The sequence below is a fragment of the Meriones unguiculatus genome, chromosome 9, assembly GCF_030254825.1.
Source record: "Meriones unguiculatus strain TT.TT164.6M chromosome 9, Bangor_MerUng_6.1, whole genome shotgun sequence".
NCBI classification, from domain to species: domain Eukaryota; kingdom Metazoa; phylum Chordata; class Mammalia; order Rodentia; family Muridae; genus Meriones; species Meriones unguiculatus.
The window spans coordinates 13,367,740-13,383,158 of record NC_083357.1 but is presented as its reverse complement, the minus strand read 5'-3'; the positions used below and the strand labels follow the sequence as shown (position 1 = coordinate 13,383,158).

General features: G+C 42.0%; 1 protein-coding gene across 2 annotated transcripts in view; it reads right to left on the bottom strand.

Moving 5' to 3' along the window:
• The window catches only part of Grid1 (glutamate ionotropic receptor delta type subunit 1), a 734,712-nt gene that overhangs the window by 13,817 nt on the left and 705,476 nt on the right, over nucleotides 1-15,419 (bottom strand). For both annotated transcript variants that reach the window (XM_060390904.1, XM_060390905.1), the window contains exon 14: nucleotides 11,349-11,515. In XM_060390904.1, the coding sequence (XP_060246887.1) occupies nucleotides 11,349-11,515 (167 nt within the window). The remainder of the gene's footprint in view (nucleotides 1-11,348; nucleotides 11,516-15,419) is intronic.

Sequence of the window (15,419 nt, the reverse complement as noted above, 5' to 3'; positions counted from 1 at the left end):
CAGACCATCCAAGAAATCCAAGAAAACATGAAAAGACAAAATCTAAGAATAATAGGAATAGAGGAAAAAGAAGATTCCTTCCTCCAAGGCCCGGAAAATATTTTCAAAAAAATCATTGAAGAAAATTTCCCCACCTTAAAGAGAGGCCTATAAGAATACAAGAGTCCTACAGAACACCCAATAAATTAGACCAGAAAAGAAAATCCTCTTGCCACATAATAATCAAAACAGTAAGTATACAGAACAAAGAAAAAACACTAAAAGCTGAAAGGGGAAAAAGCTAAGTAACATATAATAGTGAACCCATCAGAATCACACCTGACTTTTCAACAGAGACTATGAAAGCCAGAAGGGCCTGGACGGATATCATGCAGACCCTAAGAGAACACAGATGTCAGCCCAGGCTACTATACTCCGCAAAACTCTCAGTCCTCATAGATGGAGAAAACAAGATATTCAATGACAAAAACAAATTTCAACAATACCTACACACAAATCCAGCATTACAGAAGATAGTAGAAGGAAAAATGGAACCCAACAAAACTAACTACTTTCAAGAAAACATAGGAAATAATTAACTTCACTACAGCAAAACAAAAAGTAGCCAAGCACACAAATTTACTACCACAGCCAACATCAAAATGAAAGGATCTAACAGCCACTGGTCATTAACCTCTCTCAACATCAATGGACTCAATTCTCCAATAAAAAGACACAGACTAACAGAATGGATGCATAACCAAGACCCAACAATCTGTTGCATACAAGAAACACACCTAAGTCACAGAGATAGACATTACATGAGGGTAAAGGGCTAGAAAATGGTTTTCCAAGCAAATGGACCCAAGAAGCAAGCAGGAGTAGCCATTCTAATATCTGATGAAATAGACTTTCAACCAAATTAATCAAGAGATGGGGAAGGACACTCCATACACATCAAGAGAAAATGCCACCAGGAAGAAATCAAAATCTAGAACATCTACTCCCCAAATACATAGGCATCCACATTGGTAAAAGAAACATTAATAAAACTTAAACCACACATAGATCCCCACACATTAAAAGTGGGAGACTTCAACACTCCACTCTCAACAAAGGACAGGTCAGCAAAACAAAAATTAAACAAAGAAACATTATCTCTAACAGAGGTCATGAATCAAATAGACCTAACAGACATCTATAGAACCTTTCACCCAAACACAAAAGAATTTAACTTCTTCTCAGCACCTCCTGGAATCTTCTCCAAAATAGACCATATAGTTGGTCACAAAGCAAGCCTCAACAGATACAAGAAAATTGAAATAATCCTTTGTATCCTATCTGATCACCATGGAGTAAAGCTGAACCTCAACAACAGAAATAGCAAAAAGCATATACACACATGGAAACTGAACAACTTGCTACTAAATGACAGATGGGTCAGAGAAGAAATAAAGAAAGAAATAAAAATCTTCCTAGAATCCAATGAAAATGAAGACAAAATACACCCAAATTTATGGAACACAAGGAAAGCAGTCCTAAGAGGAAAGTTAATATCTCTAAGTGCCTTCAAAAAGAAATTAAAAACATCTCATTCCGCTTTGGACCCAGAGAAGAACATGTCTGATTGCATGCGGGTTGATGCCCCAGGTCCCGCCTCTAAGAAAAAGGTATCGGACGGGTCTGATGATCTTTGGGTGGATGACACCTAAATGAACATCTGTACAAAGTCCCAATTTATTTCTAATATCAGAGATCAGACCTCTACTCTTGCCTGATGCGTCTAAAACAAAAAGGGGGAACTGTAGAGAGCTGCGGAATGCTATGCCTTAAAGATGGAGCTGGTTTCCGCCTTCCACCTTCCCGATGGTGAGTGCTCTCTGTCACGAACAACTCCACATTTGGCTAAGGCCGAGGATCTGGCTTGCTTCCATGTATGTGGACCTATCTGCATTGCTCCCATGGCATGCCTGGGTTGGCTACCCAGAGGCTATTTAAGCTGTGGGCTGGCTTTCCCCGGGGTCCGAGGATTGTTCAATGTTCCTGAATAAACTGCATTGAAAAAAAAAAAACCAAAAAAAAACATCTCATTCAAGCAACTTAATGGCTCACCCAAAAGCCCTAGGGAAAAAAAAAAGAAACAAACACAGCAAAGAGGAGTAGACAGCTGGAAATAATCAAACTCAGGGCTGAAATCCATCAATTAGAATCAAATAAAAGAATTCAAAGAATCAATGAAACCAAGAGCTGGTTCTTTGAGAAAATCAACAAGATAGACAAACCCTTAGCCAAACTAGCTAAAAGGCAGAGAGACACTATACAAATCAACAACATCAGAAATAAACAGGGGCACATAAACACAGACACTGAAGAAATGTGAACAATCGTTAGGAGTTACTTCAAAAGTCTACATGCCACAAAATTTGAAAATCTAAATGAAATGGGCAGTTTTCTTGACCAATTCTACTTGCCAAAGCTGAATCAAGACCAGTCCTGAATCAATTAAATAGTCCTATATCCCCTACAGAAATAGAAGCAGTCATCAAAACTCTCCCATCCAAAAAAAGCCCAGGGCCTGATGGTTTCAGCGCAGAATTCTACCAGACCTTCACAGAAGAGCTAACTCCAATTCTCTTCAAACTATTCCACAAAATAGAAACAGAAGGAACACTACCAAACTCATTCTATGAAGCCACAGTCACCTTGGTACCTAAACCTCACAAAGACCTAACAAAGAAAGAGAATTTCAGGCCAATCTCTCTTATGAACATTGATGCAAAAATGTTCAACAAAATACTTGCAAACTGAATACAAGAACACATCAAAGATACCATCCAGTATGACTAAGCAGGCTTCATCCCAAGTATGCAGGGGTGGTTCAATATATGGAAATCCATCAATGTGATCCACCATATTAACAAACTGAAAGAAAAAAAAAAAGATAAACTCTTTCGATGCTGAAAAAGCAATTGACAATATCCAACATCTAGTCATGTTTAAAGTATTAGAGAAATCAGGGATACAAGGCACATACTTAAACATAATAAAGGCAATATACAGCAAGCTTATAGCCAACATAAGACTAAACAGAGAGAAACTTAAAGCAATCCCCTGAAATCAGGAACAAGGCAAGGCTGCCATCTCTCTCCATATCTCTTCAACATAGTTCTGGAAGTCCTTGCTAGAGCAATAAAACAATTAAAGGAGATTAACGGGATACAAATTGGAAAGGAACAAGTCAATGTATCACTATTTGCAGATGATTTGATAGTACACCTGAGTGACCCCCAAATTTCTACCAGGGAAATCCTACATCTGATTAATACCGTCAGCAAAGTGGCTGCATACAAAATTAACTCAAAAAAACTCAGTAGCCCTCCAGTATACAAAAGACAAAAGGCTGAGAAAGAAATTAGGGAAACAACACCCTTCACAATAGCCACAAAGGACATAAAGTACTTAGGTGTGTGACCCTAACCAAGCAAGTCAAAGATTTGTATGAAAAAAATTTCAAGTCTCTGAAGAAAGAATTAGAAGAAGATATCAGAAGATGGAAAGATCTCCCATGCTCCTGGCTTACCAGGATAAACATACTAAAAATGGCTATCTTACCAAAAGCACTCTACAGATTCAATGCATTTCCCATCAAATTACCAACACAATTTTTTACAGACCTGAAAACAAAAATTCTCACCTTCATATGGAACAACAAGAAACCCAGAATTGCTAAAACAATCCTCAACAATAAAAGATCTTCTGGAGGTATTTCCATTCCAGATCTCAAGGTGCAAAAGTAATAAAAACTGCATGGTACTGGCATAGAAACAGACTGGTGGATCAATGGAATCGGATAGAAGACCCAGAAATAAACTCACACACTTAAGGACACCTGATTTTTGACAAAGATGCCAAAACCATACAATGAAAAGAAGGTAGCATCTTGAACAAATGGTGATGGTCTAACTGGATGTCTACATATAGAAAAATGCAAATAGATTCTTACTTATCACTCTGCACAAAACTAAAATCCAAGTGGATCAAAGACCTCAATATAAAACCAGATATACTAAACTTGTTAGAAGAAACAGTGGGGAAGAGCCTTGACAAGTCATTGGCACAGGAGACAACTTCTTGAACAGAACACCAACAGCAGAGGCTCTAAGAGTAACAATCAATAAATGGGACCTCATGAAACTGAAAATCTTCTGTGAAGCAAAGGACACTGTCATCAAAACAAAACAACTGCCTAAAGATTGGGAAAGGGTCTTCACCAACCTTATATCTGAAAGATTGTTAATATCCAGTATATATAAAGAACCCAAGAAGTTAAACAGCGACAAATCAAGTAATCCAATTAAAAAATGGGGTACAGAGCTAAATAGAGAATTCTCAGTAGGGGAATATGGAATAGCAGAGAAACACTTAAAGAAATGTTCAACGTCCTTAGTTATCAGGGAAATGCAAATCAAAATGACCCTGAGATTTCATCTTACACCCAACAGAATGGCTAAGATAAATAACTCAAGCAACAAGTCAACACATGCTGGAGTGGATATGGAGAAAGGGGAACCCTCCTCCATTGCTGGTGGGAATGTAACCTTATACAACCACTTTGGAAATAAATCTGGTGCTTTCTCAGACAATTAGGAAAAATGCTTCCTCAAGATTCAGCTATACCACTCCTAAGCAAATGTCCAAGAGAAGATCAAGTATACAACAAGGACATCTGCTCAACCATGTTTATAGAAGCTTTATTTGTAACAGCCAGAAGCTGGAAACAGCCCAGATGCCCCTCAGTTGAGGAATGGATACAGAAATTGTGGTACATCTATGCAATGGAATATTACTCCATGTGATAAAAAAAAAAAAAAAACAAGGAAATCATGAAATTTGCAGGTAAATTGTGGGAATTGGAAAAGATCATCCTGAGTGATGTATCCCAGAAGCAGAAAGACACACAGGGCATATACTCACTCATAAGTGGATATTAGACATATAATATAGGTAAACCTACTAAAATCTGTACCCCTAAGGAAGCTAAGCAGGAAGGAGGACTCTGACTAAAATGCTCAATCCCCATTCAGAAAGGCAAAGAGGATGAACATTGGAGGAGGGACAAAACAGGAACAGGATAGGAACCTACCACAGAGGGCCTCTGAAAGGCTCTACCCTGCCGGGTATCTAGGGAGATGTTGAGACTCATTGCCAAACTTTGGGCAGAGTGCAGGGAATCTTATAAAAGAAGGGGGAGATAATAAGCCTTGGAGAGGACAGGAGCCCCACAAGGACAGTGACAGATCCTAAAATTCTGGGCACAGGGGTCTTTTCTGAAACTGATACTCCAGCCAAGGACCATTCATGGAGATGATCTAAAACCCCTGCAGAGGTAGCCTATGGCAGTTCAGTATCCAAGTGAGCTCCATAGTAATGGGGACAAGGACTGTCTCTGACAGGAACTGATTGGCCTGCTCTTTGACCACCTCCCCCTGATGGGGGAGCAGCCTTACCAGGCCACAGAAGAAGGCAATGCAGCCATTCCTGATGAGACCTGATAGACTAGGATCAAAGGGAAGTGGAGGAGGACCTCCCCTATCAGTGACTGGTAGAGGGACACAGGTAGGGAAGAGTGAGGGTAGGACTAGGAGGGGGAAGAGTGGGAGGTACAAGGGAGATACAAAGTGAATAAACTGTAATTAATAAAAAAATGGAAGTTCCATTTTTCTACATTGTCCGCCTAGTAGAAATACTATCCTTCATTATTACATTTGATTTAAGAAGATTCTGTACTGTGCTAAGAATGATCTTCAATGGTGCTACGCTTTTAGTCTAAAGAAACAAACACCAGCCCTAAACAATTTTGCAGGTAAATGATGGGAATTGGAAAAGATCATCCTGAGTGAGGTATCCCATCAGTGTAAAGACAGTCTTTGCCATCAGTGTAAAGGCAGAACCTGTGATGAACACAAGGAAGTGAAAGCCGAAATGCCAGGAAGCCACATGTGTCAGGGAGTTCTAAGCTGGGGGCTTAAAAAAGAGTTTGTGGAGGAGGGAGCCAGGAAGTAAAATCTGAAGGACAATGAACCATGAAATGGATCGTGGAAGTCTAGTTGTTTCTGTGTGCAGGATCCAATGATCTCCTACCAGAGCTTTCTGGATCCTTGATGCTAACCCTCTGGGATTGATTTCAACTGTCTTATTTTACAAAGAAGGAAGTCATGGCAGAGAGGTGTAATGCCTTCTCATAGCCACCTTGAGGTCGGCCTTCCCTGAAACTGGCCTACCTGTGAATAACCTGTCCAGTACGCAGGGCTCATTGTAGTTAAGTAGCTTCAACACAGCAGTGAAGATATCAAGTGGTGAGTGAGGAAGAGGGAGGCATGGGATAAACACTGAAACAGGAAGACTGGGATGTGAGCTCTCAAAGGGTGTGTGAGGGAATAATGGCTGAGTAATGGTGGGGCATTTCCCCATGGTGGCTTTTACCATTGCGGTGTTTTGGGGATTGCTTCTGTAACCTAGGGCTCTACACAGTGAACCAGCCAGGTTTAGCAGGTAGTGTCCAGATTCAAAATAGGAGAGGCCTTCCATCTGAGGAGTAGTTATCTTTGAGTCTGGTTCATGGTGATATATTTAGCTCACAATACCTGCAGCCTTTTGGGCTCCAGGAATGTACAGTCAATGAATGGCAAAAGCTCTGTCCTGGACCTACATCTACAAGTGTGAGACTGGACCCATGTACTGTACATGGGTATGTATCTGAAGAACAGAAAGGGTGACAGCCTGAGAGTGTCCCTGGACCTGTCTATATCATGGGCTCAGTATGGAGTAGCCTCTTATTGTTTGGGAAGGACCCAGAGTACGCTTTGAACTCGTGTGTGTTACTGGATGAGGGCCAAGGTCCACTAAGCCTCACTGATTTGTGCAGCAACTTCCCATGTTTTCCATGTGCAAGCTTAGTAGGTATAAAAACAAAGGCCACTTGTTAGCACATGTTTGTTCGGTCAACAAAAGTGTGAATGTGTTTGTTGAATAATGAAAACAAACTTAAGCTGAAAGGGCCATGGTGAGATTACTAAAAATATCCTGCAAATGATCAAGACAATGATAATCCCAAAAGGCTTAGAATGTGGCCATGCCTGGAAGGTTACAGTTCCTAAGGTCATTTGATTTCCATGTGCATTTATGTGTTTTCTGGCTGTGCTCAGAATGTACCTGAGAACCATAGCTCTCTGGAATTGCATGTTGCATGATGAACTGGGCAGCTACAGAGTCCTCCTAACTATCTTGTGTGTCTTTGGTCAGGCAAAGAAATCTGCACATGTGACTATACACTGACCACTGTTAGGTCTTTGGTGGTGTAGATGAGTAGGGTGAGCATAATGCCAATTACAGAAGCTGACATGCAGATATTCAGGCTGTCAGGGCTCTGGAGGAGGCTATGATTGAAGGCTCACCATGAAGCAATAAATGCTTTGTGTTTATAGACACAGACTTTTTACTGATAGAGATTAGTTCTAATCCAGATTCTGAACCTCTCAATCCGAGTTCTCTCTTCACCAATATCTGAGACTAAATAAAGGTCCCCATTAGCTTACAGTCCGGTGAGCACACACAGCTTCTGTAAAAGCTAGTTAGCTGTTGTGCAGTCAGCTGCTTCTATTGACCAACTTATTATCAAGTCAGTCTTTGCAGGAACTACCTTCTATTGAGGGAACTCTGTAGGGATAAATCATTTACAATGCTTGAATCTGCCTAACTGCATGCAGAGCAACACTTAATAGGTCTGTGTTACTTCCTGAAGGTCTGCACATAGAATCTACCTTACTTGCCCAAAGCTGTAATTAGAAAGTGTCAATGCTATTCTTCAGCTCTGGGCCATTAGTGGTCTGAGGGGCTATGTTTTCTTCTGTGATAACAGGCTGTTATCCAAAGGTCAAGTTCTGACCTAGGAGAAGGTAAGACCATGAACAGACCATTGGATTTGATCACTTAACAGTTTCTGGGTAACATCAGGCAGGCTGCTTACAATTTTGACCTTTTCTCCTTAAAATCATATGCATCGTTCATGGAACATATTTATTTCAGAAAGAATACGTGGCAATTCACAGGAAAACAAAGACTAATAACAAAACAAGAAAGTGTAAATAAAGAAGCAACAAGACAAACAAGGCACAAAATGCCTTCAAGAACGAGGCTAAACTAATGTGCGCTATAACAAGCTCTACTCCTGCTTATGAGGAACCAGAGCGATAATAGCCATTTCCTAAAGCCAGTTTTTCTGTTTTCCAGACAGATATAATTGCAGGTGCTTTCTTTTATTCAATAGTTGCAGAGCCTGCTACACAGTAGGTGCTCAATAAGTGGCTATTAAGTTGCTAAACATTTATTGAATGTCCACTCTGCATGCTGTGGTCTGCAAAACTGTTATAGCATATAACCCCTCACCACATACACTTATATCTATATCCTAGCCTCTGCCAAAACAAATAAATAACTTGCCTCCTAAGATGAGGGGAAAGGCAACCACAGACATTCTAGATAAGCTTGGGATCTGCTACTTATACAATGCAGGCCCTTATTCAAATAACATAATATGTTGCCTTCTGAAGCATTCCCCTTCATCTCTCTGAAGCAAAGTCAAGCTAAAGGCATCTCACAACAGGTTTGCAGTAGGCAACAAAACCTCTTCTAGAACTAATAAAGGCAGAAAGTTAGAAATAAAGAATGATGCATTTCCCTAAAAGGCAGATATGTGTCTGTTGGAAGGAGTGATGCTTCCAGCTCATGGGAGGCTACACCATGGAGACGCATGACAACATTGTGGGAGGTCAACACAGTCCTCTGAACACATAGCCTTCTGATAAAACTATGAGGGGGGAATTATTTCTTGCAAGAAGGACATGGAATCTGGCCAGCTCACTTTTTACTTTTGGTGATGACTAGCATGGAAGGGATAGGCCACGGTGTCCCCAAGACGGATTTTCATAAGGATTCTACAGCAACGCAGTAGACAGATCAGGTGCAGACCTGTCTCACAAATAGGCTTCTCCCTGGAGCCCACACCCCAATGCTGGCTGTGGTCTACTACAGCATCATATGAAGCAATCCAACTCCTTCAATGTAAAACAAGGCTATTGGTAGGAGAGGGGAACAACACTACTTCTCCTGACTCATCTCTGTCTTCTCCATCCGGATGATGTCGCATTTTTCGTTTGACCCAATCTTGTTATTTCCAACCCCACTGCGGCCTGAATCTATCTGGCAATACAGTGAAGAGCCAAGCTTCCTAGTAAACATTTGCATTCTTCTTTCTCCAGTACACGGACGCTCATTTCTGCAGACTTACAGAAGAAAACTTACCAGTGCTAGTCCATGGGCCTCTAAGTTCGCACTAATGGGTCCTATAAATCCATGAGCACTATCTTGAGGCTCATTCACTGTTTGGGTGTTGCTGCTACAATGGCCCTACGGGCTCTCTTACCATCTGCTCTACAAAGATATTTGCAGGTTGATGGTCTGTGCAATCAATCACCCTGAAACTCCTATCTAGAAAAATCAACATAAATGTCAGAAATGACATTGTGCTCCGAATCCCAGAGAGAAGCCATAATTTTTCACACCTTTGAGGAACTGAAAACTACCGTCTCCTCTCTTATCACTGCTCTCCACTCCAGAAAGTAGAGCAAGGTACAGAATGCGTACTTGATTTAGTTCTGTAGAAAACCTAAAGCCTCACTTACCTTAAGTGGTCCTACCCCTTCACCAAGTTTTGCAAGCATGTTACTAACTACAGTGGATGCAAACCCCTTTCTCAACCTTCTCTGGTGGAGCCGAGGCTTAGCAGATCCTGAGCAAGAGGATCCAGTCTAGAAATCCAGGGAAGGACAGGTGACAGTGTTTGCAGATCCAATAATCACATGTCTCAGCACTGGGACTCAGGAGAGCTGGATGCTGTAAGTGTGAGCACAGAACTCTCCCTTTCTCCCTGATGTGTATGGTAGAAAGCATATGGTCTTCAACAATTCTTATTCACACGGATATTCTTCAGGTGGATATTTTTTCATATGGATAACACACAGTGTTGCAGTTCATGTGTTAATCAGGCGAATGGTAGTTATCTCTATGCTTAGCCCTGAATGGACTTGTTTATGACAGTGTTCCTACGACTCCTTGTTGGGTATTGGTGAGCCAAGGCAGAGCCTTCTCTTAGAGCTTCCTCACTGACTGCAATTCTAATTCCTCCACTCAGCAAGATGTTGCACCACAGATATGTCTAGTCTGAGTGTCCAAGGCTAGACCTCTGTAGAGACAAGCGCCTCAGCTGTGTAAACTGGCTACTAAGAAACGCCATTGAGTTTACCTTTATCCATCAGTTCTACCCTGCCTGCTTAAAGCCAGATTATTCATGCTATATAAACTGCTGTGACAGAGAACCAGCATGGAATACAGTTAGGTTATTATTCTAGGAAGGAGTAGCACGTAGGAACTTGATCGTGCCCAAGAATCTAGAGCTAAGCAGGGTCAAGGTACAAACTCATACCAACGATCACGTGGGAAACAACACAAATGCAAATTCGCCATGCTGAATTGGTTACTGATAGAGACATCCATTCAGTTCAACCCGGCTGAAAACTTCCTGTCTACCCAGAGCTCCCTCCTCTTTCTCCACAATGCCCTGAGTTTCCCTAAGATCAATGAGCAAAAATCAGAATTAACTAACTCTTAGAAGATGGCTGAGAAACTTATGTCTTGATGTGAGGAGAAGGGGGAAGACAGAAAATGAGAGGTTGTCTTTTCTTCACCACGAAGGGCCATGTCCATTTCTTGCCCCAGCAGAGAGCAGCCTCTCCTCCAGCCAGGAAATTTGATCCAAAGTCCACAGGCCCCATCAGGTCACTGTGATGCACGTGGAGGCAGCCTGCTTTTCTGACTCTGCTACTTTGCATCACCACATGGATGACTCACACTTTGAATACAGACTTAAAGAAGATACTGTTAGGCCTCCTCAGATCCTACCCTTTAGCCATTTATCTGACTGACTCCTATGACTCCTGTGTGCTTCAGATACTGCTGCCTGTGAGAAGGCCTTCTGCATTATAACAGATGCCCTCTTCTGCCCCTTTCTACTTGGCACTGGTATCACCCACACTTCCTGGTTAGTGGTCATGGAATTCCTCTTTTCATCCCAGTACCTATTCAGGGCCCAGAAGGACATGTAGAGAAATAAATACTGGTACACAGCTAGTTCTCAGGAAGATGTGAGGAATAAACGCATATATGATGGCTCTTACGTCATAAGAGGAGGTTTTCCTCCTGTCCCGGCTGCCCAGGCTCCAAGGCTGTGGGACCTGCATTGCTGTTGTGCCTACCTCTGGGAGAAGAGGTCTCTGTAGGGGCTGCCATGCTGCAGAGCAATCCCGTAGCCCTTGCTGCTGATGCTGTTGCCAATGACGGTCACTGAGCAGTCATCATCCGTCAGGGCTGCGTACTCCACCACAGCTACATCCCACAGAAACGCGTAGTTCCCCTTCTTTGCCTGAAAGACCCAAATTATCATGAAGCCCAGCATGGCTATCCGCCTATATAGTTTTAAGTAGTGTGACATATCAACACTTGTGTTCCAGGGACACCTCTAAGTGGTTCCATTCACACCCAACAACAAATTCTCCTAGGATTTTTTTATCTTTTACTTGTAAATATACCATCAATTTAAGCCATTCATCTTAGTAGATCCAACTACCATTCACAGAACAGGTGGAGAGGATGAGCTGGAAGCAGGTCACGGTGACATTGATCCACTTCTCACAGTAGTACACTCACCCCTGGGGAGTGTGGGGAGTGATGCTCAGGGACTAAGGTTTTCAGAGCAGAGCTGTAGGGAGTACATAATACCATGGCGGTGGGGAAGAACCTCTTTCCTGGAGAACATAAATGCTGAAGAGACTGTGATAAATCTTGCCCACTGACGTTTATTTAGACCCAACTGCTAAATCCTGCCTATCATGAACATGAGCAGGGGTTCAGAGTCTCTGGTTAGGCATCATGGAATAACGAGCAAAAGCACATCACATGTCTAGAGCTTTACTATATATGGAAAGAGACCATTAAGGACAGGGACCTGATGGTTACAGTAACATACAAGGCTTCTGTCGCTTGCCTTTAACTGCATTTACATGAGCATAAGTATATGTACAAATCCATGTACTTGCACATAATGCACACACATAGGTGCCTCTTAAGTTTTTTGTTTTAAGGGGTAGGGGTTGAAACAGAATCTTGCTACGTTGTCTAGGCTGGCTTTAAATTTTATCCTCTTATTCTAGCAAGAACAGATCTCTAGCAACAGGACAGTGTGATGGGTATAGATTCTTCCATTGGGAATCTAGCTGCATCCCCAGCTAAAGCCCCACCCCTCCAACCCTTCCAGAGCAGACACCCAGTTCTATCTTGAGCAATGATTCTCACTTTGACTAGAATCTGGGCACTCAAGGAGGAATGCAAACAGCTTTTCTTCTGTAAAGGAGGCATTGCCACTTGTCTTTCCTAGAATACTACATAACATTCTTAATGTATCAAAGTGCCTAGTTTCCATTCTCCTTTGAACACACAGATGCTTCTTGCCTTGTTGTCCATCCACTGCAACTCACACTGGAGGCTGTAAGCATAGCTGTAGGCTTGGTTATAGGGCTGAAATACCACAGACAAAATTAAACCAAGCTGCCAAGCTGTAGGCTTCTCAGTACTGCCCAGGGCATTGTTCCAGTTCCCGCCTTTTCATTTCCCCAAAGATTTTCCAGGAAGTATATGGATGCTTGGGCAAAAATTAGGCCTTTGCTTCTTTGGATTTTTCTTTTTCTTTTGAGTGGGAGAGATTAGGTATTGAGAAAGAATCTTATCATATAGCCAGGCTGGTCTTGAGGCATGATCATCCTGCCTTAACCTCCTAAGTAGTGGAAATACAAGCATATAACACCCCACTCAGCAGCATTTTTTTTCTTTTTTCAAGACCCTAAATGCCCATGATGCAAGATGTCTTCTTTCCTCTTTTGATTCCTTCCACTAGAAATAGTTGTGGGCAGAATGTAACCTTCTGCACTGGTAATTGGCATCTTGCAGCCTTTCACATAACCTTGTAAGATCTGACACACACCTATGCCACCTATTACCTGTCACCTGTGGGCACAATTCAAATATTCTATCAAGGCCTCATTCCTTCCTTGGCCAGTCCAATCTCAAAAATCTAAAAGTACTTTGACCCAGGTTATAAAATTACACACATCTCTCTCCTTCCATATTGGAAGATAACAGTCTTTGTGATTTTTTCCAGCTGGCAAACAAGTTTTCCCATGAAAAGATATAAATTTTCAACCTCTTAGTACCAAGTTTCTCTGCAAAATGTTGACTTATGACCTAATATTTGGCTTTAGTCAGACTAGGGAGCATTTCACATCCATGCTCACAATTCAACATGACAATCAGACACGGTTATTTGTACGATTTCTAAAGGGCATGTCATGTTGAAGGAAGAATTAAGATCAGCTTCCTTTCTACTTCTCAAGTGATGTTTCAAGAAGAAAAAAGAGAAAGAAACTGGCTCAGGCCAACTGGAAACTGACTCTAGAAAAGCCCCTGTGGGCTTTCAGAGAGGAGGGCTGGAGTTCTTTAAGCCACAAGTCCATGAGCATGCAGTGTGTAGACTTATATAGGCAAGCACAGCCACGGGAGTTGGGGGGGGGAGCATTTACAGCCCTGTTGGGCTAAGCTCCACAGGACACAACATCTGAAAACCATACAGGCAATGCCCCTGCCTCCACTCCATGGTATACATTAAAGCTTTTCTCCAGAAAAAGTTGCTCTCTTGAGCAGTTGAGTGATCCAAGATATTCAACTCAATGTCCCTGTTTGTAATCAGTGACCAAATTAAACACTGTCTTTCTTGTTTGCTTCAGGAAGCAAATGGCTAGATCCCCAATCTATATGACAATACCATAGCATGAAGACTAGCAAAAGGTAATAGAATGGACACTTGCTGTGACAGGACCCAGCTGCAAAGGGGCAGGCCGGATTCTGTATCTCTCTGTACAACATATTCTTAGCTAAAACAAAGAAAAAACAAAACTAGCAAACAAATACCTTTTCACCTTCATCCCTGCCCATGTCTCCTTAGCCTCACACTTTGCAGGTAGTTCCGCAAACTTTCAAGCTATCTTCAGTGTGACTGCATAACCTGAACATTTCTGAAAACCGCAGAAGAAACTAAAAGAAGTCAAAATGTTTACAGAGATGGATCAGTCAGTAAAACGTTAGTTGTGCAAGCATGAAGACCTGAGTTCAGATCCCTAGAATCATGTAAAATTAAGGATAGAACTGCAAGCACCTATAATCCAAGTGCTAGGGAAGTAAAGACAGAAGGTCCCCGGGGCCTTGCTGGCCAGCCTATTTCCCCAGTTTGTGAGTTCCAGGTCTCCGTAAAAAACAAAACAAAACAAAAATTTCTTAAAAAATAAGGTGGAGAGCCATTGTGAAAGACACCTGTCTATCTGACACACACATACACACACACACACACACACACACGAATGCATGTCAAGGTATTCACACCAATCAGTCACCTTCATGCAAACCCCTCCCACACTTGATCCTTTGATCTCCACCCTTCACTTGAAATACTTAGGACGCACTTCCTTGTAATGTCAGGACAATTTTTCAGTTTTTTTTTTTTCAAGACAGGGTTTCTATGTAGCCGATCTTGCTCTGTTGGCCAGGCTGTCCTTGAACTCAGAAATCCACCTGCCTTTGCCTAAGTGCTGGGAGATGTGCCCCCCCCACCTGTCTGGAACAAATTTTCCACGTGCATTCCAATAATTATAAATCTGCCTCCATATTTGACACTGTGTACAAGCTTGGCTTGATCATGTTGGGGACACCAAATATTTCAAATTCTTAAATCCCAGAGGAGCCAACCATCTTTCTGTTGTTTTTTTGTTTGTTTGTTTGTTTTTTGAGTGTTTGATTGAATGTAAAATGTCCTCCACAGGTGTATGTTTTAAACATTTATTTCCTAGATAGCAGTACTATTTTGGGATACTTTGGAACCTTTGCAAGGTGAATCTCTGAAGGGGGCGTAGGTCACCAGCAGGACCTTTGAAGGCTATACCCCTGCTGTGACTCCTGCCTTGCTCTTCCCTTTCTGGCTCAGAATGATGGGAATGACAACCACCATATTACTCCATCGATGAGATGAGGCACTCTTTTATTCCTCCCCTGCTACGTAGAACCAAAGTCCTCTGAAACTGAGAGCTAGAATAATACCCCACCCTTAAGTTGCTTGTGTCAGATATGCTATGGTCACAGCAGCGCAAAAGTAACTAACACACCAAGCCAGTGTTTCTTCCCACTCTGCTCTCTGATTCAGCTTCCCACTCTGGCCTCAGTCTCTT